Below are 26067 nucleotides of genomic sequence, written 5' to 3'. Positions count from 1 at the left end.
TTTCTGAAGAAGGGTCTGGGCCCGAAACATCAGCTTTCCTGCTCCTCTGATGCTGCTTGGCCTGCTGTGTTCATCCAGCTCTACACCTTGTTATCCACTGGACACAAACAGGTGTCCTTTCGGGCCCCTTAGAAAAACATGTTAAAATGAAAAGTTGTGAAAAGGAAGTGTGAAATTTGCAGGAAGTATGTAATTGGTGAATACAACCGTCTGTGCATCTGGTTTCCACTAACCTGGTTTAGGTAAAACCACAACTTCGATGTTGAGTGAAGTCCAAATTTTCTTGCACTAATGTCAATGGTTACAAATTGAACTCTCTAATATTCCCATGATGTGATGTTGGATTATTTTAGGTTTAATTAATAAAATTAAGTGTTAAAATTAGAGTTATTGTCACTTCGTCTTGCTTTAGATATTTAGAAATGTTTCTTACTAGGCAATATTGAAAAACTTAACATAGAAGGCCCAATATAGTGAAGCATCATATAGAAGTGAACCATTTCCTGATATCAAGTCTAACTTGTGAATACCACTTTACATATGCAAGAGTACATGACAATTATTTGATTTTTTTTTTACTCCTCAATCAAAATGAATCAACCATTGCATACTGAAATTCCATATGTGTCCAATTTCTTGTTCTATCACAAATAACTAAGTATTAAAGAGTGGGCAGTGTGGGGAGGGGTAGTGGGATTTGTTGGAAATTCCAGGTACAATGAAATCCTACACGAGCAGTTAAGCTTGCTAGGTGATACACATTGCAGCAAGGAGTGCACGTATATTTATTTTCACTAAAGACTGATAATGCTTCACAGAACTAGTTTCTCACTTATTGCTCCCTCAATGCTATGAATGGATAATTTTGCCGGCGACATCCAATGTCTCGGTGGAGGTCTTTCACATAAATAGTTAGCTGTGGTGTCTGGCTGTTCAGGTGCACAGTCACAAATATCTTTCTGCACTGCATCCTTTGCCATTTTCCGACGAAAAATGTCTTCTGGAAGTTGGTCATCCATGCCCAACCAACAGCCCCTGTAAATAATTTAGAAAATGCAACAAACAATTAAGTTATATGTTCACAGAGATTATTTATCAGGACCTTAAATATTTTTGATTAGTTGGAGCATTTATAGAGTCAGCAATACAACTCCAACCTGTAATGTATTCCAAAATCTCATGACTCCCTGGAAACAGATTGCATAATATCCAGACTCTTGCTTGGTTTAAATTTATACCCTCCTCTTCATACCAATATTTTAAAGCACAATGATCTATTCATTGCCACCCTAACCAACTATTTAATTATTTTATAGATCTTTATCAAATTGCATCTGCCCAAGCTCCTTTAAAGTGAGGACAATCAGCCCCTTGCATGTATCTAAGTAGTTAAGAGTATTAAGGACTCCTTTGATCTCCGGTAGCCTTTTCCCAGCTAGAACATCACTAAATATATAAGGGAACCAAAGCTGTGTAGGACTTTGGTGCGGTCAAACCTGCAACCTGTATAATAACAGAATATTATACTATGATTTATATTGAATGGTTCTATTAATACAACCTAAAATTGCAGTATTCTCTATAATTCTGGAATTAACACAACAGGGAAGATGTAAAGGCTATTACAAGAGTGTGAAACAGGTCTACCAGTTACCAGGAATGAAAAATTTCTGTGATAAACAAAGATTGTAAAAATGTGGCCTGTTCTCTCCAGAATTTGCAAGGTTACAAAATGGCCAATTAATGTTTTCAAGATCATGACATGGTTCGGTACAGATAGAGAAAAACTTTTGGTGAGTGGGCTATTGTCGATGCTATTAGTCATCGAGATGTACAGCGCGGAAACAGACCCTTTGTTCCAAATCGTCCATGTTGACCAGATATCCTAGATAAATCTAGTCCCAGTTGCCAGCATTTGGCCCAAATTCCTTTAAACTCTTCCTTTTCATATACCCATCCAGATGCCTTTTAAATGTTGTAATTGTACCAGCTTCACCACTTCCACTGGCAGCTCATTCCATACACGCACCACCCTCTGCATTAAAAAGTTGCCCCCTTAGGTCCCTTTTAAATCTTTTCCCTCTCACCTTAAACCTATGCCCTCTAGTTTTGATTCCCCTATCCTGGGGAAAAGACCTTGTCTATTTACCCTATCTATGCCCCTCATGATTTTATCAACCTCTACAAGGTCACCCTTCAGCTTCCAATAGCATGCAGTTGAGGCAGGAATTCCATTTAGAATGGACATACGCACCCAAAAATGAGAAACAAAAATGGACTATTTTCTGATAGCCGGAGGACCAAGAAATTTCTGGCTACCGTTCAAAAAAATCCCCACATTTTACTTTATGGCCCTAAAGCACATAGACTCATAAGATCAGAAATGTTTTACAGTGCAGAAGAAGGTCTTCAAATGAACATCATTACCTCATGCCAGTCACCTGCTTTTTACACAGCCCTTGCATATTATTTTTATCTAAATAATTGACCAATGCCCTCTTGAACTGCAGGTTGAAGCAGTTAATTCAACCTGCTTCCACCACACTTCCAGGCTGTGCAATCAACATCCTAACTACTCACTGAGTGAAAAGGTTTTTCTCATATCACCATTGTGTTTTTGCAAATCACTTTAACTTTATGCCCTCTCATTCTTGTTCCTTTTACAAGTAGGAACAGTTTCTCCCTACCTCATCTATGCAGCCCACTCATAATTTTGAAAACATCTATCAGATCACCTCATAGTCTTCTTCTCTCTGAGGAGAAGAGTCCCAACCTCTCCAATCTATCCACATCACTGAAATTTCCCATCCTTGGAACCAATCTTATAAATTGCTTCCGCACTTTCTCCAAACCTTTCTGTAATGTGGTGCACAGAATAATGCTGAGAATACAGTATGTGTTACTTACTGCTGTTTCCATCATGGTCCATGAAATGCCTGGCTGGTCTCCTAACTAAAGAATCCCCTATTAATGCTACCTTCTTGTACTGTTGTGGTAGTGTGGCATCATGGGCTTTGCTCGTATTGCACTCCTCCAAGGAACCATTGCCCACTCCAGCATCCAGAAGAGAAAATGGTTTAGTAAGCAGGAACCCTGGACACTCCTGAAGTGCATCAGAGGAGCAGGAAAGTCGACATTTTGGGTCGGGACCCGACTTTCCTGCTCCTCTGATGCTGCCTGACCTACAGTGTTCCTCCAGCTCCACACTGTATTGGCTCTGGCTCCAGCATCTGCAGTTCTTACTATTTCCACTCCTGAAGTACCTGGTTGATTCTCTTGTGCTGCCTGGTGATTGCCCATTCCCTTTCTTCCTACTTGCCCCTAACAAGTGGGTGACCACCTCTCTGTGCTTTCTAACATCGAGGGAGATCCTGCAAATTAAAGAACATCATATTTGTCTGATTTTTTTTAAATGGGGTGACACCTTTGTCCCATACTATCTTTCAGTGATAATTCAAAATGTGCACAGAAATAATTTTACCATGTCTCTGCCTGGTCGAGAATCAAATTCAGCAGTTGCCAATGAAAGTGGGCTTGAGTTTGTCCCTAACTCACTCAAAATAAAGAATCACAGATGATCACTGTTAGAAAGTTCCTTACTAAGTTTTAATGCAAAGAACTGTGAAATGATGCATTTTGATAGGAAGAACATTGAAAGATAATGTAAAAATAGGAGTACAATTTGAAAGGGGGTGCAGAAGAAGTGGGACCTGGATGTAAATGTGCACAGGTCATTGAAGGTGACGGCAGAGATGGAAAGAGCAGTAAGTAATACATACATTATTCTCAGTGTTGTTAATAAGGACATACAATACAAGATCAAGGGGGTGATGTTGAACTTGTATAAAATACTTGTTAGACATAAGTTGGAGTATTCTGTGCAGTTCTGTGCACCACATTACAGAAAGGATTGGAGAAAGTGCAGAAGCAATTTATCAGATTGGTTCCAGGGATGGGAAATTTCAGTGATGTGGATAGATTGGAGAGGTTGGGACTCTTCTTCTCAGCGAAGAAGACTATGAGGCAATCTAATAGATGTTTTCAAAATTATGAGTGGGTTGCATAGATGAGGTAGGGAGAACTGTTCCCACTTGTAAAAGGAACAAGAATGAGAGGGCATAAATTGAAAGTGATTTACAAAAACACAAGGGTGATATGAGAAATGATATGTTCATTTGAAGAGCTTGTGTAGGTATGATGGATTAAAGGACCTTCTTCTGCACCATAAAACATTTCTGATCTTATGAGGTTATGTGCTTCAGGGCCATGAAGTAAAATGTGGGGATTTTTTAAAATAGTAGCCAAAAATTCCTTGGTCCTCTGGCTATCAGAAAATGGTCCATTTTTGTTTCTCATTTTTGGGTGCATTTGTCCATTCTAAAAGGAATTCTTGCATCAACTGTAAGCTAGAGGCCTGGTTATAGATTGAAGACAGAGATACAGGTGGGTTCAAACTGCTGAGGGTACTTTTGATAGGATATCATAGAGAAGGTACTTTTGATGTTCTTCATCTGTCATGCCTGGAAAATCAGTCTCACCAAATACAACGCACTGGAGCATCATTCTCCTTGCTGTAATATAAATTACTGCTCTATTATGTAACACAATTTTAGGTAGTAAAATATTTTGAGACATTATTTTAGGTAAAACCATGGAATATGTATAGAGCTAGCAAGGCCAAATTTCTTGTCCATCCCTAATTGCCCTTCAGAAAACACATTTGTATATAAATAGCAAAATGATCAATGCCTTCTTAAACTCTATTTGGTAATGGAAAGAATGTTAGCCAGGAAAGTTCCCTACTCTTGAAATTCTACCAAAGGACACACCTAAGAAATAGTTAATAGTTTAATATTATGGGGGAGGCAATGGCCTAGTGGTATTATCACTGGACTGTTAATCCAGAGACCCAGAAAATGTTCTGGGGATCCAGAATATCTGGAATTAAGAATCTAATGATGACCGTGAATCCATTGTCGATTGTCGGAAAAACCCATCTGGTTCACTAATGTCCTTCAGGGAAGGAAATCTGCCATCCTCACCTGGTCTGACCTACATGTGCCTCCAGACCGACAGCAATGTGGTTGGCTCTTAACTGCCCTCTGGGCAATTAGGGATGGGCAACAAATACTGACTAGCCAGCGGCGCTCTCATCCCATAAATGAATAAAAGAAAAATTTCCATTGAAATACCACACCTCTAAAAAAAGATAATGATTCCACTTATGTTGTACTGAAGTAATAATCTAGGGACTTGGTCAAATTCTGGAATGAAGCTCAAACACATGGAGAATTTTCCATCTGGAGGATACAATGCATATCAGTTGGTTTGTGATGGAAATGCTAAAGTTCCATCAGTAATAAGTGATCAGTCCCCAGACTGGGAGGTGCTTCAATTAGCTCCAGTTGTCCAGAGCATTTAAATGCATGTGGTGGAAGCGGATGACGTACAGAAAGGCTTTCATTGAAGCTGAAGTCTCAGATAGAATTCATTGTGCCCCAAGATATATGGGAAGGTCATTGGAAACTCGTTTCAGTCTGAAAGATATGTTTTATTATAAGAGAGTGGGGTTAAAGGATAGGAAGGCTTGGGGAAGATTATTAGTACAGATACAAAAAAAAACTGTTGTACAGCATGGGGCCGGACTGTTTGATTAAACTCTTCAAGACTGCTTGGTATGAACTACAAATCTTCCGTTTCTGAAGGAGTTATAGAAAATAATGAGAAGCCAGGTACTTTTCATACCCAAACGTTGCAAAGCAATGAGATCAAGCTGCCACAATTGGCAGTTGTCTGATGGTAGACGGTTCAGTTCTGATAATCAGAATGAGGCCCATTGGTCCCAAAGGACAATCACCAAAAGTGGGTACCAAAGTCAAATGTTTACCAGAAGGGGCTAGTCAAAGGATAAATGTGACTGTTATAAGTAGAGGAAGGAAAGCCACTGGAAAATATAAAAACTGGATGCACATACAGGGTGAAGGGCAGGAGGTTTGGCCCATTGTTTGGTTGCGTGAAGATTAAAGGCAAGAAAATGCCATGTAGGCTCAAACAGTGGGTCTGGGAGTGAACATGGCCCTTGAAAAAGATCACGAGCCATTGATAAGAATCTTATTAATAGGAGAGGGAAGTCAAACAGAACTAGTCCAGAAAGAGACAGAAGGCAAGATACAGGATATGGATGTGGCCTAAAAGATGCATCAGGAGTTTAGTAATTCTCAGTAAGGTCAATAATATTAATATTAGGCTACCCCCAGTTCAAAGTAGACCATGCCAAGTTGTACTAGTACCATAAGAGGAATCCATCAGGCATCTATATGATGCACAATTTTTTTTTCTGGAGTAGAAACAGTGAATTTGAAGACATTGTCATAACTGAACGTAAAACAGAATTCAAAATTGGAAGTCAGGCCAAATGGATCAAATGTCACTTTGCATCAACAATCATTTTTGGAAAATATTAGCCCTATTGCTATTCATCAAAATAGGTCCTCAAAAATAATCCAGTGGCTTCCAAAGCTGAAATAGATGAATTGTGATGCCAGTTTTAAAGTATTAGAATTAAGTACAACTGTCAAAAATCCAAAAGTGAAAGATATTATTCAAGTGAACAAAGTATCGAAAACAATAACAAAAAGCACAGTGTTTTGAAATTTCTGCCATTGGGAAATCCAGCAACATGAAATTTATTGATTTTATGAATGTTTCTTAAGCAAATCTTTGTGATGAGTTTTTAGAACAGTGGGGATTATAAATTTTCTTGTAGGGAAAGGAATTATATGTTGCCATTTAGCTTGGGAAGCTAAAAGATCGCATAAGTAGTAAAAAGTACTCTTAGTGAGGCAGTAGATATGGCGTTTTTGTTCATGTGTGGGGTGTGAATTTTATATAGTGTGGTTAATTGAAGTAAAGCTTTCATTAAAAATGTGGCTTTGGACTCTGACCAGAAACATTCATCTTCTCGTGTATAGCAGCCTGGATAGAGTAGATAGGGAGAAACTGTTCCTGCTGTTAAGAGAATTGAGACCCCAGGGGACATAGGTTTAAAGTGGTTTGCAAAAGAAGTAAGTGCAAAATGAAAGAAAATATTTTCACATAGTGAGTTCTTAGTGGATAGAATATAATACTGCCTGGCAGTATGGTGGAGGCAGGTTCAATTAAGACATTTGAAAGGGCATTAGATATTTATTTAAATAGAAACAGAGTGCAGAGTTAGAGGAATGACAGGAGAATGGCAATAAATCAAAATGTTCCAAGAGCCAGTACAGACATGACAGGCTGAATGACCTCTCTCTGTAACAATTCTGTGATTCCAAGGTTAATCTATTCATTTATTTGGGCCAGTTTGCAATGCAAGTTAATCAGATCAAGTTTTACATTTGTCATTGTGAAGAACAGTTTTTCCTTATGCAGCAACTTGGCAAAGTGGCACTGACTTTCAAGATTTGTATACGGGACCTTCATAAAGTGTTGCAAATTCTATTTTTCCTGGAAGTAATGGATACAAAAATGTTAGAATTAATCTAATACCATTGTTAACCTGATTATAAATCCCTGTGTTACGATTTTTTTTTACAGTTAATATTTCAATGACAAAATAACGTAAATTGTACTTACCTCTGAGGTTCACAGGTTGCTTTTTGAAGAAGTACCTCATTCTTATGTTTCAAAAAATCCTCTGAATGATTATAAACAGAATTAAGATGGAGATCCAGACTGTCTTTTGGTGCCTGTTAGAACAACATACAGCCTTCAATACATAAAAATAAATGAACCATGAACTTTAGAAGTGTTGAGTTTATAAAAAAGTTTTGGACTTCAATTTTGTTCAAGAAGGCATTTTCTGCCTAATTAGTCTAGTTACCATATTACTCACTTTCATAATTAATTGGAGACATTCAGTGGGTTATTTTAACTAACTGCCAAGTACCATATATCCTCTTCAGACAAAGCAATAGATAAAATGATTAAAATCTTGTTATGTCAGGATCCTGTCCTCTTTGCATTACATCAAGGCTTCTGTTGCTTCCAATACGCTAGGTTGCAACAATAATATGTGCAAATATTAAGCTAGTTTGAAAAGGATGTGGGAGTAATATGATTTCAGCTCTGGCACAATTTTTCTTTGTTTACACATGGTAGACATCCATTAAGCAGTAAACAGTAGATGCGAGCTTTAGATGTCTAATCTATCACAAGTGTTGCCACTACTGCAGCAATCAGACTTCGTCCTCTGTACCCAGGTACAAGCCCTAACGCAGAGATCTGCCAGCCTCTGAGATGCATGAGCTGAATTAAATGGTTTAAACTTACAAATACAGGAGTGTTTACAGTTTTGGTCAAACAGACTTCATTTTATTTATTTATTCAGAGGATGTGGGCTTTGAAGACTGTGCCCGCATTTGTTGCTCATCCTTAGTTGCCCTTGAGAAGATGGTGGCAAGCAACCTTCCTGAACTGCAGCAGTCCTTTTGGAGTAGCTATATGCGTAATATTGTTAGGGAGTTCCAAGATTTCGACCAACTAATCGTGAAGGAACAGCAATAGAGCTCCAAGTTAAGATGATGGGTGGCTTAGCAGGGAACTTGCAGATGGTGGTGTTCCCATTATCTGTTACCCGTGTCCTTCCAATTAGTGATTTTGAGTTTGAAAGATGCTGTCTTGCAGTCTTGTTTAATTTTTACAGTACATCTTGTAGATGGTATACATTGCTGCTACTGTACATTAGTGTTGTAAGGAGTGCATGTTGGGGATATGATGCCAATCAAGCAGACTTCTTTGTCTTGGATGAAGTCAAACTGCTTGACTATTGTTGGAGCTGCACTCATCCATCAAGTAGGGAGTACTAAAGGACATTCCTGACTTTTGTCTTGTAGATGGTGAATCGGCTTTGGGGAGTTAGGAGGTGAAGTACTCGCTGCTGGATTCCTAGCCTTTGATCTGCTGTTATAGCCATTATAATATACAGCTTGTTCAGTTCAGTTCTGGTCACTGGCAATCTCTAGGATGTTCATAGTGGGGGATTCAGAAATAGTAAAACCATTGAATGTTAAGGGATGATGGTTAGATTCTTTCTTGATGTAGAAGGTCATTGTCTGGCACTTGTGTGGCGCAAATATTATTTGACAGTTATGAATCTAGCCTAGCTATCATCCAGGTATTTCTGAATTTGAACATGGACTACTTCAGCATCTAATGTTGCTGAACATTGAACAATCATCAGCAAACATCTCCACTTCTGTTCTAATGATGGATGAAAGGTCATTGATGAAACAGCTGAAGATGGTTGGGCCTAGGACACTACCCTGACGCACTCCTGCAGAGATGACCTGGAGTTCTGATGACTGACCTCCAATAACCACAACCTTTATACTAGGTATGACACCAACCAGTGGAAAGATTTCTCTCTGATTCCTGTTGATTCTAATTCTGCCAGGGCTCCTTGATGCCACATCCAGTCACATGCGGCCTTGAAGTCAAAGGTAGTCACTCTCACCTCACCTCGACTGTGCTCTGCTTCACTTGTGCTCATGTGAGTAGGGTGACTGGAAGAAATCCTCCCTGTTATTCAATCAGAAACTCAATAACGGAAACTTGTTCAGTGCTCTGAAGTGTTAAAACATGATTTCCTACTTGGCAGGCATTAAGATCTTTTAATGGTAAGATCTTCAACCAAAAAGATATTTCATGACTACCCATGTGGTAAAGCTACAGTTTCTCATAACAGCAGTATATATCAAGAAGGACATAGAGAGGCTGGCTTCATGTGAATCAAAACCATAAGTCCAAAAACATACAACAATCAGTAATAAATCTACATATTAATGGGTAACCAGGAATACATCTGTGCACCTGGCAACCCCTGAGGCTCGTCCGAACTATTTGTAGGACTGATGACCTTGACTCTCATTTTTACCCACCTGTGTAAATCCCATGCTCGACGAACCCTCACAGAATGAAAATCCAAACCTCTAGCAGAATTATTCCCAGGTCCAGTTTGTGGAGCTGAGATTTATACTGGCTCTGCATTTCTGACTTAGGATCCAAAACTCACATCTCTCAGTTTTAAGGTTCTACAAAAGTCTGAGTTGGAGTAGGAAACAGCACAGTACACTGTGTGGCTAAACTTTTGGAGTCCTCACCACATGAGGTGCAGCATTATTCTGGAAATCTATGAAGTAGCAACTCTGCAAGTCTGCAACTCTGATTTGCAGGAAATAAATGGTGCTGAAGTAACTGTCGAAACTCTGAGACATGTTTGTCTATATCTTGGCCTCAGTGGCATGGATGAACAGCCAGTACCACCTTGGCACTCAAAGCTATATACTTCTTTAATTTGTTCATGGAATGTGGGTGGCACTGGCTGGTCCAGTGTTTATTGCTTATTCTTAATTGTCCTTTGGCCACCAAAATATTCAAGATGTGGAAGTGTTTTATTAATAAGCACAAGTCTGTTCCCTTGCATTAGAGGATACTGAGTGGATAACCTTCAATGGGCTGAATTTACATTGGTGTTATGAACAATAGCTCAGATGTGATTTTAGAATTTCACATTACAGATGGCAGCAAGTTACTGACAAATAGAGAATCACCCGTTTTCTTTATTCTTGTATGGGATGTGGGTATTGTTGGCAAGACCAGCATTTGTTGCCCATCCCTAGTTGCTCTTGAACTAACAGTCTCAGTTGGCCATTTCAAAGGGTAGTTAAGAGTGACACACATTTATGAGTCTGGAGTCACACATAGGCCAGACCAGATAAGGATGGCGGATTTCTTTCTTATGACATTAATAAACCAGCTTGGTTTTTACAGCAATGATTACATGCTTTCCAATAAACCAGCTTTTAATTTCAGATTTTGTTGAATTCAAATTTCACTTTCTGCCATCTGGACCCATCTCTCCAAAACATTAGTCTGGAACTCTGGATTACTAATGCACATTCCCACTATGTCATGCTGCATGGCTGTTTGTGTTACATTACTGTATATTTCATGTATTCTATAATCTTATACCTTGGGATTATAGAGGAAAATTCCTTTGCTTGCACTTGCCACGGTCACTGCTGCATTGAGTCGATTCCATGGATCCTCCTGTTGTGCTAAATGACTTGGTTTGAGATTCTGAGGAACCTGCACGAAAATGAGAATGCAAGACCAAAGGAAGGTCAGGTCATTACCCTTTAATATGTTTGCTGATTTAGAAAAGCATGGGATTTTCTTTCAGGTGACTGGATGCACTCTCCTTTCAGAATTAGAAAAGGGTTTGAAACCAGCTCAATTTATTTGGATTAAATGCCTCCTGTCAAGTAAAATGCCTCCTGCAAAACCTAAATTTTATAAGTAAAATGATTGTTGGCAGTTTAACCAATTCTCAACCAGAAGTCTGTTAATTAACCAAAGTGATAAGAAAAATTGAAATGAATTAAGATGATTGTATTTTCATCAATAAATCTGATTATACATTTACACTTGTCTAGCATGATAGACTCCATCTGCCGGAACACTGATCCTTTTGCGTAAAATAAACTGCATTTCTGCTTTAAAATGCATACCATAATCCTCCATCAACAATCTAAACTGAAATGATTAGATAGTGTGGGTGACTGTAATCATTCTGACTAAATAGTTAAAATAATTCCAAGAAGATTTAAAATATTTTCCTTGAATACATTTAAGGCAGTGGTAGATTGATTCTTGTTAAGAAAGGAACTGAGTGGTTATCAGGGAGAGGTGGGAATGCAGATTTGACATTAAAATCTGATCTTCTTGAACAGTAGAGCAGACTTGAGGGGCTGAATGGCCTGCTTCTGAACCTGATTCATATTTTTGTCTGTGTTTATTTGTGAGAGGTCTAAAATAATGCCAGGACCTTACTTGTATGATTTTTTATATTATATTTCATTCTATTCCAAAAAGGTGCCCTAATTCCAGTAGGTTCAGACAAGGTCTGGAGTGCACAAATTGCATTTTGGACATCCTACTACTGAAAGTTGGATCTGATTGAAGGTAGCTATGCTTTAAAATGTAGCTGCCTCTGTGAACCACAACAACATAATTACAGCCCACCTGTATTTCTCGTCTTGAGGTATTTGTATTCAAAGGCGTATACTGTGTAAGGTGGCATGGAGGCTGTGAGGATATAGATTGGTAGATGGGGCAAGGATGACATTGGTCTATACAGGGCAATGGCAGTTGGCAGGCATGCATAGGTTGCCCTTGGGGGTGTGAGGGCACGAGGGCACATGTTGAAGGGCACCGCATCACATGGGTTTGCATGGATGGAACATGGAGATCGTATGGGTGTGAAGAATGTGAGGGGTGAATACAAGAAGGCTTTTTGTCCCATATTCCTTTTTTTTTAAACAGTTGCAAAAATGTCCCAGATCTAAATTTGTGGTACACATCTCCCCAGGTCAGGATAGTGTAGCTGAAATTTGTATTGTACTCCAACTCAGTAGCACCATTTTGGGATATACAGTTTTGTTTTTCAGTGAAAGATTGAGTTTATGTGGGAAACAGCACAATATGTTGTCCAATTAAATTATTGGGAAGCATCATCATTAAAAAGGAATCATACTACAGTTGCATATTCTGACCTATAAGGAAGAGGAAAACTGGTAGGATGAAGCATGGGAAAAAAACAGAAGTTCAGGAAAATAGTGATCATTATAGTATTGATAAGGTACAAAGCAAGACATGCTAAAGGCTAAAAGGCAACAGATGGGATATCCTTCTGACAAAATGTTTGATCTTCTTTGCTGACTAGAATAAAAGAGATTACAAGAGATTCCTAGACATACAAATGATATTCCAGTTTTGCACAGACCTGAAATTTTACAGAAAGTCAGGAATTGTTGAATAGAAGAATGATGACCAGAAAATACATAGCTTAGCTTTTTGGAGTCAGTCTTAATAATGAATGGGAGATGTCTATTAAAGGGCAAATCAGATGGATCAGAAAATCTTAACGCAATTAAGCAAGTCAACATCTTTGACAATTTGAGTTCATAGAATCCCTACAATGTGGAAACAGGCGATTTGGCCCAACAAGTCCACACTGCCCCGCTGAAGAGCATCCCACCCAGACCAGTTCCCCTACCCCTGCATTTCCCATGTCTAACCCACCTAACTAAATATCCCTGGGCACTATGGACAATTTAGCATGGCCAATCCACCTAGCCTGCACATCTTTGGACTGTGGGAGGAAACCGGAGCACCCGAAGGAAACCCACACAGATATAGGGAGAACATGCAAACTCCACACAGACAGTTGCCTGAGGCTGGAATTGAACCCGGGTCTCTGGCATTGCAGTGCTAACCACTGAGCCACCATGCTGCCCCAAGTTATTTGAGCATGTAACATTAATATGGATAAAAGGGAACCTGTCGATGGGGTGCGCTAGATTTCAAAAATTACTACACAAAATAGAAGCCCATGATGTACAGGGGAACATATTAGTTTGGTAGAGGTTTGATTGACTACTTGGAAGCAGAGGGTAAAGGTAAATGCATCATTTTGGGGTTGGAAAGCTGTATCTAATGGAGTGCCATATGAATCAGTGCTAGCTCCTCAAATATTTACTGCCTGTACAAAAGATTTTGAAGAATTAACCTAACACCAGATTGCTAACTTTGCTGATGACAAAAAGATTGGTGGGAAAGTAAATTGTGTGGAGGAAATGAAGAATCTATAAGTGGATTTGGTTAGATAAAATGAATGGGAAAATATAATTGGCAGATGTAGAAAAAGATATAAAAATAAGAATAGAAAATCAGTATATTATTTAAATAGTGAAAGACTACAAAACTCTGTGGTACAAAGAGATCTGGATGACTTTCTGTTTGAATTCCAAAAAAGGTTAGAATGCAGTGACAGTAAGTTATTAGGAAGGCAAATGAAATGTTGTTGTTTATCGCAAGGGGAATGGAATATAAAAGTGAGGAGGTTTTGTGACAATTGCATTGAGTGTGGGTGAGACCACATCTGGAGTATTTGGTACATTTTGGTCTTCTTATTTGAGAAAGGATATAGTAACAGCATTTAAAGCAGTTTGGAGAAAGTTCATTTGACAGATTCCTGTGATGAAGCAGTTATGGGAAAAGTTCAGGCAAGTTGGGCATGTATTCATTGGAGTTTAGAAGCAAAAGAGGTAGTCACAACTAGATGAGGAGTGGCTCCCCTTTAATTAACCCCATTAGTTGGCACAATAAAAAACATTATTTTTGTGACATAACTCCATCACGGCTTAATTAAAATGTAGTTCCCCAGATCAAAATGAAGGAATCATTGCTAGGTTTCCTTCATTGAATGAAAGCAAACTTTTTTAAAAATAAAAATCAAGAAAAAATAATAGAAGTGACATCAAACAAACATAGGAATAAAATTGAGAATGAGACATGAAGTTGAAGATTTTTATCTTGCATCTTCAGAATTGGTACACAAGAAATCGAATTTTGAAAGAAAACACCAATTTATGCAATATAGTTGGCATGGAGATGCAGCAGAAACTGTTGTCACGAAACTGAATTAAATTGGCTGAAACTATTAGAAATAAAAAGATTCACATTTATATAACACGTTTTACAGCTACCAGGCATCTCAATGAATCTTTCAGTGAATGAAGAACTTTCTAAATGCAGTTGCTGTTGTAAAGTAGGAAATGAAGCAGCCAATTAACTCACTCTACAGCCGTGTGATAATGACAAGATAATTAGTTTTCGATTGAGGTATAAATATTAGCCATAACATCCGAATAAATCCCCTTCTCTTCAAAATAGTGCTTTGGAATCTTTTGCATCCAGCTAAGCAGTCAGATGGGACCACCATTTATTGTCTCACCAAGAGGCAGCACTCCTTCAATTCTCTAATAGAATACTCTGCCAGCATTGACAGTCGTACACAAATTCTGGAACGGCCTTGAATCCAGAACCTTTTGATTCATAAGAAAGACTGTCAACCACTAAATCACTGCTGACATCCTGGGATAGTTACGGAAGCATTTTTCCTTAAAATGTTAATCCTGAGTTCAACTTTGATGCTCGGGAACTGTTCACGGCATTTTGAAAAACAAAGCAATGGCAATAAACTGAATGTTTCATGTACATCAATTACAAAAGATTTGCGTTTTTTGTTTATCAGATTTCCAGCCGTAAACTGATTTAAAATGTTAGGTCTCTGCATTTACTTTGCGTTGTGAAGTCTTGTTCTTTTATTTGGCACACTGCCGCACATTACTGAAGTTAATAAATTGGCAAGCATCAACAGACTGCAACCTTGTGGGGACCGCCAGAGAAAATAAAACGAAATGCGTCGCACTTTTAAAAATGTATGTAGCGTAGCCACCACGCCCATTTCGTGCTAAAAATCAAAAACACAAAGAGCTGATAAAATGCTTACGTTATTTTATCGAAATTAGTAAAATGCAGCAATTAAATCAGAAAACTGAGAAATCCGAAATAAGATGTAAGGAGCACATTTGCAACGTGCGAGTTAATAATGTAAACGTCCATGTTGTTGCAATACCTGTGTATCCTTTCTCTGACCTCTGAAATCATCATCATTTTCATATCTCGGAAAAGGGAATGGGTCTCTGGTTTCAGGCATTTTTTTTCAGCGAGGTGGCCGCTCCGGCTGGGTTCTAAGGGCAAGAAATCTCCCTGAGTTCGTGCAGTTGCGTCGAGATTTGTTTATAGTGGTACAATGCGTTGCTAGGTGATCATGTTTCAGAATCTCTATGGTTACCACGATGGTGTTGTCTTTGCTGCCTTCTAGTGAACGCTGCGAGGAATTTTCGTCCGTATGTTTACAATTTGGGACAATAAAGGACCAGAAAATACCACTGTAAAACAATAGAGTTTTGTGTCTTATCAATCACACAGCAGAATACTGTTCTGTCCTCATATCTACCTCCGCTTACAGTGTTTATCTGCTATTCGCCTCAACGATATCATGGCTTTTGCCTCCTCTATTTCTCCTAATGCTTTAGACAGAGTAACAAGGTGTAGAGCTGGATGAACACAGCAGGCCAAGCAGCAATCAGAGGAGCAGGAAGGCTGACGTTTCGGGCCTAGACCCTTCTTCAGAAATGGGGGAGGGGAAGGGGGTTCTGAAATAAATAGGGAGAAAGGGGGAGGCGGATAGAAGATGGATAGAGGAGAAGATAGGTGGAGAGGAGACAGACAGGTCAAAGAGGTGGGGATGGAGCCAGTAAAGGTGAGTGTAGCTGGGGAGTTAGGGAGGGGATAGGTCAGTCCAGGGAGGACAGACAGGTCAAGGGGGCAGGATGAGGTTAGTCGGTAGGAGATGGGGGTGGGGCTTGAGGTGGGAGGAGGGGATAGGTGGGAGGACAGGTTAGGGAGGTGGGGATGAGCTGGGCTGGTTTTGGGATGCAGTCGGGGGAGGGGAGATTTTGAAGCTTGTGAAATCCACATTGATACCATTGGGCTGCAGGGTTTCCAAGTGAAATATGAGATGCTGTTCCTGCAACCTTCGGGTGGCATCGTTGTAGCATTGCAGGAGGCCCAGGATGGACATGTCGTCCAAGGAGTGGGAGGGGGAGTTGAAATGGTTCGTGACAGGGAGGTGCAGTCGTTTGTTGCGAACCGAGCGTAGGTGCTCCACAAAGCGGTCCCAAAGCCTCCCAAGCCTGCAGTGCTTGGGAACCCTTGGAGACGAGCTGGACTTCACAAGCTTCAAAATCTCCCCTCCCCCGACCGCATCCCAAAACCAGCCCAGCTCGTCTCCGCCTCCCTAACCTGTCCTTCCTCCCACCTATCCACTCCTCCCACCTCAAGCCCCACCCCCATCTCCTACCTACCAGCCTCATCCTGCCTCCTTGACCTGTCCCCTCCCTAACTCCTCACCTACACTCACCTTTACTGGCTCCAACCCTGGCTCTTTGACCTGTCTGTCTCCTCTCCACCTATCTTCTCCTTTATCCATCTTCTACCCGCCTCCCCCTCTCTCCCTATTTATTTCAGAGTCCCCTTTCCCCTCCCCCATTTCTGAAGTAGGGTCTGGACCCAAAACATCAGCTTTCCTGCCCCTCTGATGCTGCTTGGCCTGCTGTGTTCATCCAGCTCTACAACTTGTTATCTCAGATTCTCCAGCATCTGCAGTTCCTACTATCTCTAACGCTTTAAACATCTGTCTGACTTTAATGCGCAAGAGCTCTTTCTTATTTTCTCAATGAATGATCCCAAAGAGATCATACAGTATGGTAAATAGAATTATCAAGGTAAATGCATGGCTCAAAGATGGGTGTGGGACAAATGGGTTCCAATTCATGACACCAGTACAGGGAAAGAGCCAGTTGCTCATTGGGTTGGGCTTCATTTGAACCGTGCTGGGACCAGTGTCCTGTCGAGTCGTACAGCTATATTTGTAGATGCGGTGTTTTTAACTAATTGGTTTTTGAGGGAGAGGGGTGCCAGGTTCAATTGAAGAAAACTTTAAAAAATCAAAAAGTAACAGGAAAGCAGAGGTGCAAGGTATTGAAGAAATGAGTGATAAAGTGTGACAGGAAAGAGTACAAAATATACATAGAAAAATGCAGTAGAAATTAGAACCAGACAGGTTAACAATAGTAAAATGTCAAAGTTTAAGTTTCTTTATCTGAATGCACACAGTAGTTGTAGTAAGATAGATGAGTTGACAGCTTAAAATAGACTTGATAACTATTATGGAGACATAGTTACAGAGTTACCAAGACTGCACTCAATTTTCAAAAGTTTTCACAGCAAAATGCAAAATGAGTTGGGACAGCTTTATTAATAAGGAAAGGTATCAGTGAAGTGGAGAGTAATGATATAATTGTGGAATCATTTTGGGTGGAAATAGGAATGGTAAGGGAAAAAACGTCAAGGGTGGGAGTTATCTATAAGCCCCTGAAGAGTTGCTTCACTTTAGCACAAAGAATAAATCAAGAAATAATCGAGGCATCTAAGAAGGACACTACAGTTGTCATGGGTGATTTTAATCCACACATTGATTAGACAAATCAGATGGACAAAGATGATATGGAAGGCAAATTTCTAGAGTGCACAGGGATTGCTTCTTAGAGCAGTGTGTTACAGAATCTGTCCTGGAACAGGCTGTTTTAGATCTAGTAATGTGTAAAAAGGTAGGATCTTTTGCCTTGAGGGTAGCATTCACAACAAGGTTGAATTTTAAATTCAGCTTCAGGGTGGGTAACTTGAGTCTCAAACCAGTATCCTCAAATAAATTAGGGCAATTTCAAAAGTATGAAGAAAGAGTTGTCTAAAGTAGGCTGGGAAAATAGACTAAAGGGAAGGTCAATGGATGAGCAGTGGCAGACATTTAAGCAGATATTTCATATTGCTCAGCAAAAATTTATTCCAATCAAAAAGGACTCACGAAGAAAGATGAGCCATCTGTGGTTAATAAAAGTGGCCAAGGAGAGTATCCAATCAAAAGCTGAGGCATATGAAGTTGTAAAAATTATTGGTAGGACAGAGGACTGGAACTTTTTTTTTAGGAATGACTAAAAAGCTAATAAGGAGGGAGACAATTGATTATGAAAATAAGTTGGCAAGACAAAAAACAAACAGGAAGAGTTTTTGTGGGTATATAAAAAGCAAGCGAGTAGCTGAAGTAAGTGTGGGACCTTGGAGGAGGTATTTGAACTTTCAGAAGGCATTCAATATGGTGCTGAATAAAAGGTTATTGCACAAAACGGGAGCTTACAGAATTGGGGCTAATGTATTAGCATGGATTGAAGATTAGTTAACACACAGAAGACAGAGAGTTGGGATTAATGGGTCTTTTTCAGGCCTAGGGCCTCAATTATTTTCAATTTTTATTAATGACTTAGAGTAGGGAAGAAAGAATAATGTCTCCAAGTTTGTTGATGCCACACAAAAATAGATGGAAGGGCACATTGTGATAAAGACATAAGGAATCTGCAAGGGGATTTGGATCAATTGAGTTGGCAAAAAATTGGCAGATGGAGTTTATTGTAGGAAAGACAGGCTATTGGCCAAATGAAAAGAAACTCTAAAAAGTGCAGCACTGAGGGATCTGGGTATTCTTGTGCATGAAACTCAAAATGTTAGCATGCAAGTGCAGCAAGTAAAGGAAGACAAATAGAACTTTCATCTTTATTGCTAAGAGGTTTGAATTTAAAATGGGGAAGTCTTGTTGCAATTATACAGGCATTGGTGAAGCTGCACATCGAATACTGTGTACAGTTTTGGGCCCTGTATTTTAAAAACTATGTACTGGTGTTGAAGTCTGTTCAAAAGAGATTCAGTAGGTTGTTACAAAAACAGAAAGTGCTGGAGAAGGTCAATAGGCCTGGCAGCATCTGTGGAAAGAAAAAACAGAATTAACATTTCAAGTCCAGTGAGCCTTTGTCAGTTCTGAAATGTTAACTCTATTTTTCTCTCCACAGATGTTGCCAGATCGACTGAGTTTCTCTAATGCTTTCTGTTTTCATTTCAGTCTCAAGCATTTGCAGTTCTCTGTTTTAATTAGCTAAGCCGATTCCTGGGATGAAGGGATTGACAAGAATGTATCAAGAATGGCAAAACAGATTAGACCTTTATTCATTACCATTTAGAAGAATGAGGGGTATTCTAAACATAGAAGATGCTGAGGGGGCATGACAGACTGGGCATGAGAAGATGTTTCCACTGGCAGAGAATCTCAAATTAAGGGACCTGGTTAAAGAATCAGGGGAGATTCATTTAAAACTGAGATGTGAAGGAATTTCTTCGCCCAGAGGACACTGAATGTCTGGAATTCCCTACCCTAGAGAGTTGTGGAGGCTAGATCACAGCAAATACACTGCATCTGCTTCAAGCAATTGACAATGTATGCAAATTAAAAGGACAAAATCCTCACTGAGGTGAAGGGAGACTGTAGTCAGTCAGGGTATACCATCCCATTCAGTCAAGGGGCTCATATAATCACACTAAAGGGTGTTGAGCATGATCAGTCCTACAGGTCAAGCACAAGTCCGGGTATTACAAATAGGTCAGTCAGGGTAGTATTGAGACATCAGCCTGGTGAGTTGGCCAGTTCTTCCTGCAATGAGACAACAAAATGGAATGAGTATGATGGATTTGGACATGACCAATTAATGGAGATGTGGTGTGATGTCCCACAGAAAGCGTAACAAGTGCAGACAGCAGGGAAGGTTAGTAGTTTGGAACGATGAGGTGAGTTTTAGCCCTTAAGTGGACATGATTCTTGCAGCGTTGAGGGTTGTAGTCTATCAGCCTCAGGGATCAACTGAGTGCTGGCTCGCTGCCTGTGAGATAACAAAGAGATTGTGGTACTAACTCTTGCAGGGTATAAAAGATCATTAAGTAATTATTAAACTTGTTGCAGCATTGCTGGAGATCCCTTTTGACGTGGGACACAGCTTACCATCTACACCTTATACAGTTCGTGCTACATTCTATCTGTAATATTTAAAAATTCACTGTTTTATACTACTACTTGTTGAATTTAATAGTTTCAGTTTATGATTAAGATATTGTTGCTGTGAAGTATAATCAGTATATCAATACCCATCCTTTTGATTGCTGTAAATAATACCAACGGGAACTAAGTGGACAAAACCTTGTCCAAAAGGTTTCCTGATTTTCTTTACAGTTTTCATTTCTAATTGGTAACTGAAGTTTATAATGACTAAAATAGGAGTAAAATAAGAAATTGCCTCTTCCCTCAACACCTTGAGCCAAAGTTAGTAAATTGTGTGGGAATAGTATTGACAAATAAATAATTATCTTAGCATTAACTGGTTCATTGCATGGGAATGCCTGCTTCTGGGGAATTTCATCAATCCTTTCATGCAGAACATACATGAGAGGCAGCTCCAGTGGTGCAAATTGTTCAAAATAGACATCCTCCATAAAATGAGTTGCCAGTGGAGTCCTATGGCAATTATTCAGATGAGGCTTGAAATTTAATTTCCATCAATTCTCAGACCTCTAGTTTGGGTGCATGCAAGATCCTCAGTGCCTGGATCCAAAATACTTCCTTCTTCATAATATCAGTTCTGGTGCTATTTCATATTAAAACAACCCAACCCATCTTCTATTGTGAAGTTGTTCTTTTTAACTCCATGCATACAGGGACAGAAAACCATTACAAGGATATGTTATCAATAAAATGCTTCAGTTTTGTCACCATAGTTTTCATGGAAATAAAATAAGGTTATGACACTTTATTTTAAACCTATTTAAATGGATTTTCAAAGAAAATAGTTTGATTCAAAAGATTAGCAACCTTATTTCTGGGAAATATGAAGAATATTTCATGGGACATATGTGCGGTGTCATGTTAATATACATACTGACATGAATAACCTAAAGAATGCAGAAATATCTCCAGCTGGGAAGTGGCAGTAATAATTTCTTTATGCAAGGGAAGTATTAATTAATTTTAAAGATGCTTATTTGATTTGGCTGTTGGAAATGGTTTGCTTTTGAATCAGGTTCCTTGACAAGGCAGAAGCTTCCTGGATGCAGTGAGTGAACTTTTAAATTGAACTAACTTATTTTAAACAAGTGTAAGTTCAATATATCTATATAGTGCCTAGAAGTTATGGAGTGGCATGGTGTAATTGGAAAGACTGTTATACTGCTGAAGAAAATGCATGAGGAAACAAAATGTCCACAGATTCACAGCAGTTCTGCCAGCATCTGAAACAATGGCTGTACTGGTATTTCAGTGAAACATAAAGCAATTTAACAAATGGCTGTCAGCTATAAACATTAATCTATCTTTCATTAGCGATAAGCTTGGCATGCTGCATTTCCAACATCATTCTAAGTTTTCAAACTGGAACATAAGAACCTTTCAGGGTCCATAGTGGAACTCAGAGGTTTTGTGGGGTCTAATTTCTGTCCATTTAACACTGTTGTGAATTCGTATGCAATGTTTCAAGCATTCTGAATTAGATATTTTCTTTCTCTCTATAACTTCTTTCTCTATTTCTTCTCATCTGAGTTATTTATTTTTATCCCTTTATGTTAAAAATATACACAACTATAGTATTGCTTCAGTTGCGTGGCTGACTTGAGGCTACAGACTTTACAACAGAGGGTTACTGATAATGCCAATGTTGCACTCTGTACCCTACACAGAAATATTTCAAAATGACTGACTTAACACCATCAATTTTATCAACTCATTGTTGCAAGAAGTACCTATATTTTAGCAGCAGTGCCATTTGAAAATTAACAGAAATTCAGTTCTCAATGGGTTAATACTAACTGATTTATTTTTGTATTGATACATACCACTTAATATGACAACATTACCTAATTTGTTGAATGTGCAAATATCCAAGTGGATCTAGGGAAGTCGGAATCTCTAGCTATTCCATCCACCATGGTTAATATCAAAAATATGTGAATACAGAACAAAGACCAACTTTTCAGAAAATAGAACTTGCAAAACTTGACTATTTTATGTGATTACTAGTCAATATATAGCATGCATTTTAATTGAATTTCAAAAAGTAATAAAATATTGGGTGCGGGTAGAAATATTTTGAATGTAAGTTTGATTAATTTAATAAATATTTATTTATGTTAAATTAAGTGCAATTGTGTAGAATTTACGGTTTTGATTTTATAATTTTGCTATGTATAAATCCTAAAACGTATTGTTTCTACTATGTAGTGACTCAGTGGATAAGCGTACCTCAATGTTCAGGGTTTGAGTGAAGATTTATACCTCAATGTGTTACTAAACTATGCACAGCACAGAAACAGACATTTTAACCTAACTGTTGTATACTGCTGTTTATGCTCCAAATGCCTCCTCCCACATCATGCTACTTTTATCTACATATTGGTACACCCCATTCTCCCTCACATACTTAGTTAGCTTCCCTTGAAAATCATCTTTTCTATTCACCTCAGGACTCTAATGCTCCAAATGGACGTTTTGCATTCTTAACATTTGCTTTTTAAAGAGGTTTCTTCTTGAATTATTTGCCATATTTATTCACAACTGTCTTAGAATTATTGTCCATCTTTCTGGAATAAAATGACATACTGATTATTTACAAAAACATGTATCTTTTTTGATATATAGCTGATATTAGAGTAATTGGTTTTCACAGAATTTGAGGAATATTGAAAAGTAATTTTTGAAAATTAAATTTCATCACAAAGGATCTGATTGGAATGTACTAACAATGGATTTTCTTGATATTGCTTTTTATTTCAATTCAGACTTTTAGTACTCAATGACTTTGCAATCTTTTAACTATCACCCTAGATTGTTCACTGGAGCACTGAAAATGCAGACATCTAAAATATAAATATACTTGAGCTTTGATTGCCTAATTAATAAGACCTCACTTCTAAATGTTTAACAACTCAGTTTTGCTTCAATAATTTTGTATTGTTTAAATCCTAACAACAATGTTTTTACCATGTTATGCTTTTTGTGATAGTGCAATGGATAAATGTACAACACAGTATGGTAATAAACTATACAGACGCAGGAGTATTAGGCTTAATTTGTGGACTGTGTTTATATAGATGATCTCAACTGAGCTAACACTATAGATGTTAATTTTTAAAATCATTTTTAGATGTCTTAACTGCTCCTTGGCCTAGTTTTTCCAGGTGAAAATGGACTTTTATGGCCTTTTCCTCAAATTGATTGTATCTCCTTTGGGTGTTTGATTATCAGCATCTTTTCTCAGGTATATAATTCAGATTTTTCTCCTTAGCAGCTAGTGAGCTTTTACTGATCTCACCCCTATTACTGGCTGTAAAAGGCATTTTTTGAACTTAAATTGTTCTAGTGGTTACTTTGAGGAGTTTCTATTCAAGGATATTTCCTTCATAGCAGCTATTCAGCATTGTGGCTTTTTTTTTAGCTGTTGCTGGTCTTAAAGTTATATTGCCATATTTTTGAACTATTTCGTCTCCAGAAGCTCTCAGGTTAATTTTTTGATCTTTGCTGCCATCATGATTTTCTAGGAGGTGAATTCTAGCTGCCATCATGTTTTATCATGTGCTTTGATGCTGCACTATGAGTTTGGGTTCTTTCCACACTAATTGAGGAGAATACAAAGTCAAGGACTATCTTCAAGCCTAGACTTCAAAGTAACACTCTGTTTTCTCGACATACTAAATCTTGTGATATATGGTAAGCATTAAATTTTAGCTACATTAGACATGGATTAATCTACTTTATTTGTGTGTTCAAGTTCATGTGATCTCTGTGTTTCTTCCAGAGAGTTTCATTATAGTGTGTCTACCAGAGTGATCGTTCTGGTTCTGTTTCTTCCAGAGTATTCTAACTCTGCTCACACAGTGGTATTTTTCACTCGGTGATGCGCAACTCCATGACATCATCTTAATGCTACCACATGATCCTAACCCATTGCACGTGCACTTGCCTCAATCCAATTGGTTAAAGAAGCATGTGGTTGCATCCACTGCTCATATAATCCTAGAACTCCTGTAGAGGGTGCTGAACTGAAAGGAATCTCTAGTAGTCGTAAGTGGTTGTTCAAAAACCCATTACAAATTTGCAGGAACCTGTAAACATAAGGAACATTGGGTACCATGCTTTCATTTCTGATTGCACAATTCAGGCCAATAAAATTTGCATGTCAAAATGCCTTTCAATACATTAGATTTGTTCCTGGAAATAGTCTATGTGTATTTTAGATTATCATAAATTCTATTTAACTTATTTATTGGTTTGAGAAAGGTGACTAATTAAATGTCAAATTCCAAATTCTGACATGAAAGACTTCAAGATATCAAATTTCACTTTAAAATCTCTGGAATGGTTTCTTATACAACATGTACCCATTGTCCCATCAGGGCCAGAATCACAATGTTCCAATGGGTATAATCATCTTTATTATAATACAATACTCTTCATTGAGTCTTGATCATGGATACTTACTAATGTTTTTCAACCATTAATTTGTTTTTTTGGACAAATATTTATGCAGCCATCAATTTATATTCTTAATGAATATTACAAAGCCTATACAATTATATAATGATTGATTTATATTATAGACGTGAGACAATATATAAAGGAATTCTTATGGCAAAACAGCAAATATTTGTTGTGAGGCTAAGTGTACAGTTATCAACACTGCTTGTCAAACTGGAAGAAGAGTATTTTAATTCAAGTTAAATTTTCATAGTCACTTCTTTTTTCTGCAGTCCATCCATCTAACAGTGTTGAGTAGTTCACTAATGAAGTGTGATTACTGTGGTAAAGATACTATTGCATGTTTAGCATCGATGTTCATGGTAATTATTCTTTTAGTTCAGAAGAACAATGAAGAAACACTAATTTGAGTATAGGAGTTGGAACATCATGTTGAGGTTATACAGGATGTTGGTGATGCCTCTTCTGGAGTATTGTGCACAGTTCTGGTCACGCTGCTATAACAAGGAAATTATTAAATTGGAAGAAGGCTCAGAAAAGATTTACCAGGATGTTGCCGGGAATGGAGGGTTTGAGTTCTAAAAATAGGCTGGGACCTTTTTCACTGGAGCGTAGGAGGTTAAAGGGTGGCCTTATAGAGGTTTATAAAATCATGAGGGGCAAAGATAAGGCAAATATCAAGGGTCTTTTCCCTCAGGTGAGGGAGTTCAAAACTAGGGGGCATGTTTTTAAGGTGAGAGGAAAAAGTTTTTAACATGACGAGAGGCATTTTTTTTACACAGAGAGTGGTTCATGTCTGAAATGAACTGCCAGAGGAAGTGATGGGTGCAGATACAGTTACAATATTTAAAAGACATTTGGATAAGCACTTAAATAAAAGGGGAGATGATGGCCTAATGATATTATTGCTGGACTGTTAATCCAGAGACCCAGATAAAGTTCTGGGGACCTGTGTTCAAATTAGCGCCACAGCAGGAGATGGAATTTGAATTCAGTAAATATCTGGAATTGAGAATCTAATGATGACCATAAATCCATTGCCAATTGTCGGGAAAACCCATCTGGTTCACTAATGTCCTTTAGGGAAAGAAACTGCCATCCTTACTTGGTCAGGCCTGCGTGTGACTCCAGACCCACAGCATTTTGGTTGACTCTCA

General features: G+C 38.5%; 2 protein-coding genes across 2 annotated transcripts in view; one reads left to right on the top strand and one right to left on the bottom strand.

Moving 5' to 3' along the window:
• The window catches only part of LOC109913838 (cadherin EGF LAG seven-pass G-type receptor 2-like), a 990249-nt gene that overhangs the window by 372560 nt on the left and 591622 nt on the right, over positions 1 to 26067 (top strand). The window lies entirely within an intron of this gene.
• The window catches only part of cfap276 (cilia and flagella associated protein 276), a 27421-nt gene extending 1354 nt beyond the window's left edge, over positions 1 to 26067 (bottom strand). Inside the window, exons 1-5 of the mRNA XM_020511785.2 lie at positions 26016 to 26067; positions 15524 to 15839; positions 11014 to 11130; positions 7618 to 7730; positions 833 to 1035 (exon numbers count right to left, since the gene is read on the bottom strand). Coding sequence (XP_020367374.1) covers positions 833 to 1035; positions 7618 to 7730; positions 11014 to 11130; positions 15524 to 15604 — 514 coding nt within the window. The 5' untranslated portion in view covers positions 15605 to 15839; positions 26016 to 26067. The remainder of the gene's footprint in view (positions 1 to 832; positions 1036 to 7617; positions 7731 to 11013; positions 11131 to 15523; positions 15840 to 26015) is intronic.

The sequence above is a fragment of the Rhincodon typus genome, chromosome 25, assembly GCF_021869965.1.
Source record: "Rhincodon typus isolate 14 chromosome 25, sRhiTyp1.1, whole genome shotgun sequence".
Lineage (NCBI taxonomy): Eukaryota > Metazoa > Chordata > Chondrichthyes > Orectolobiformes > Rhincodontidae > Rhincodon > Rhincodon typus.
Note: the sequence above shows the minus strand (reverse complement) of the source record. Positions and strands in the feature narration are given on the sequence as shown.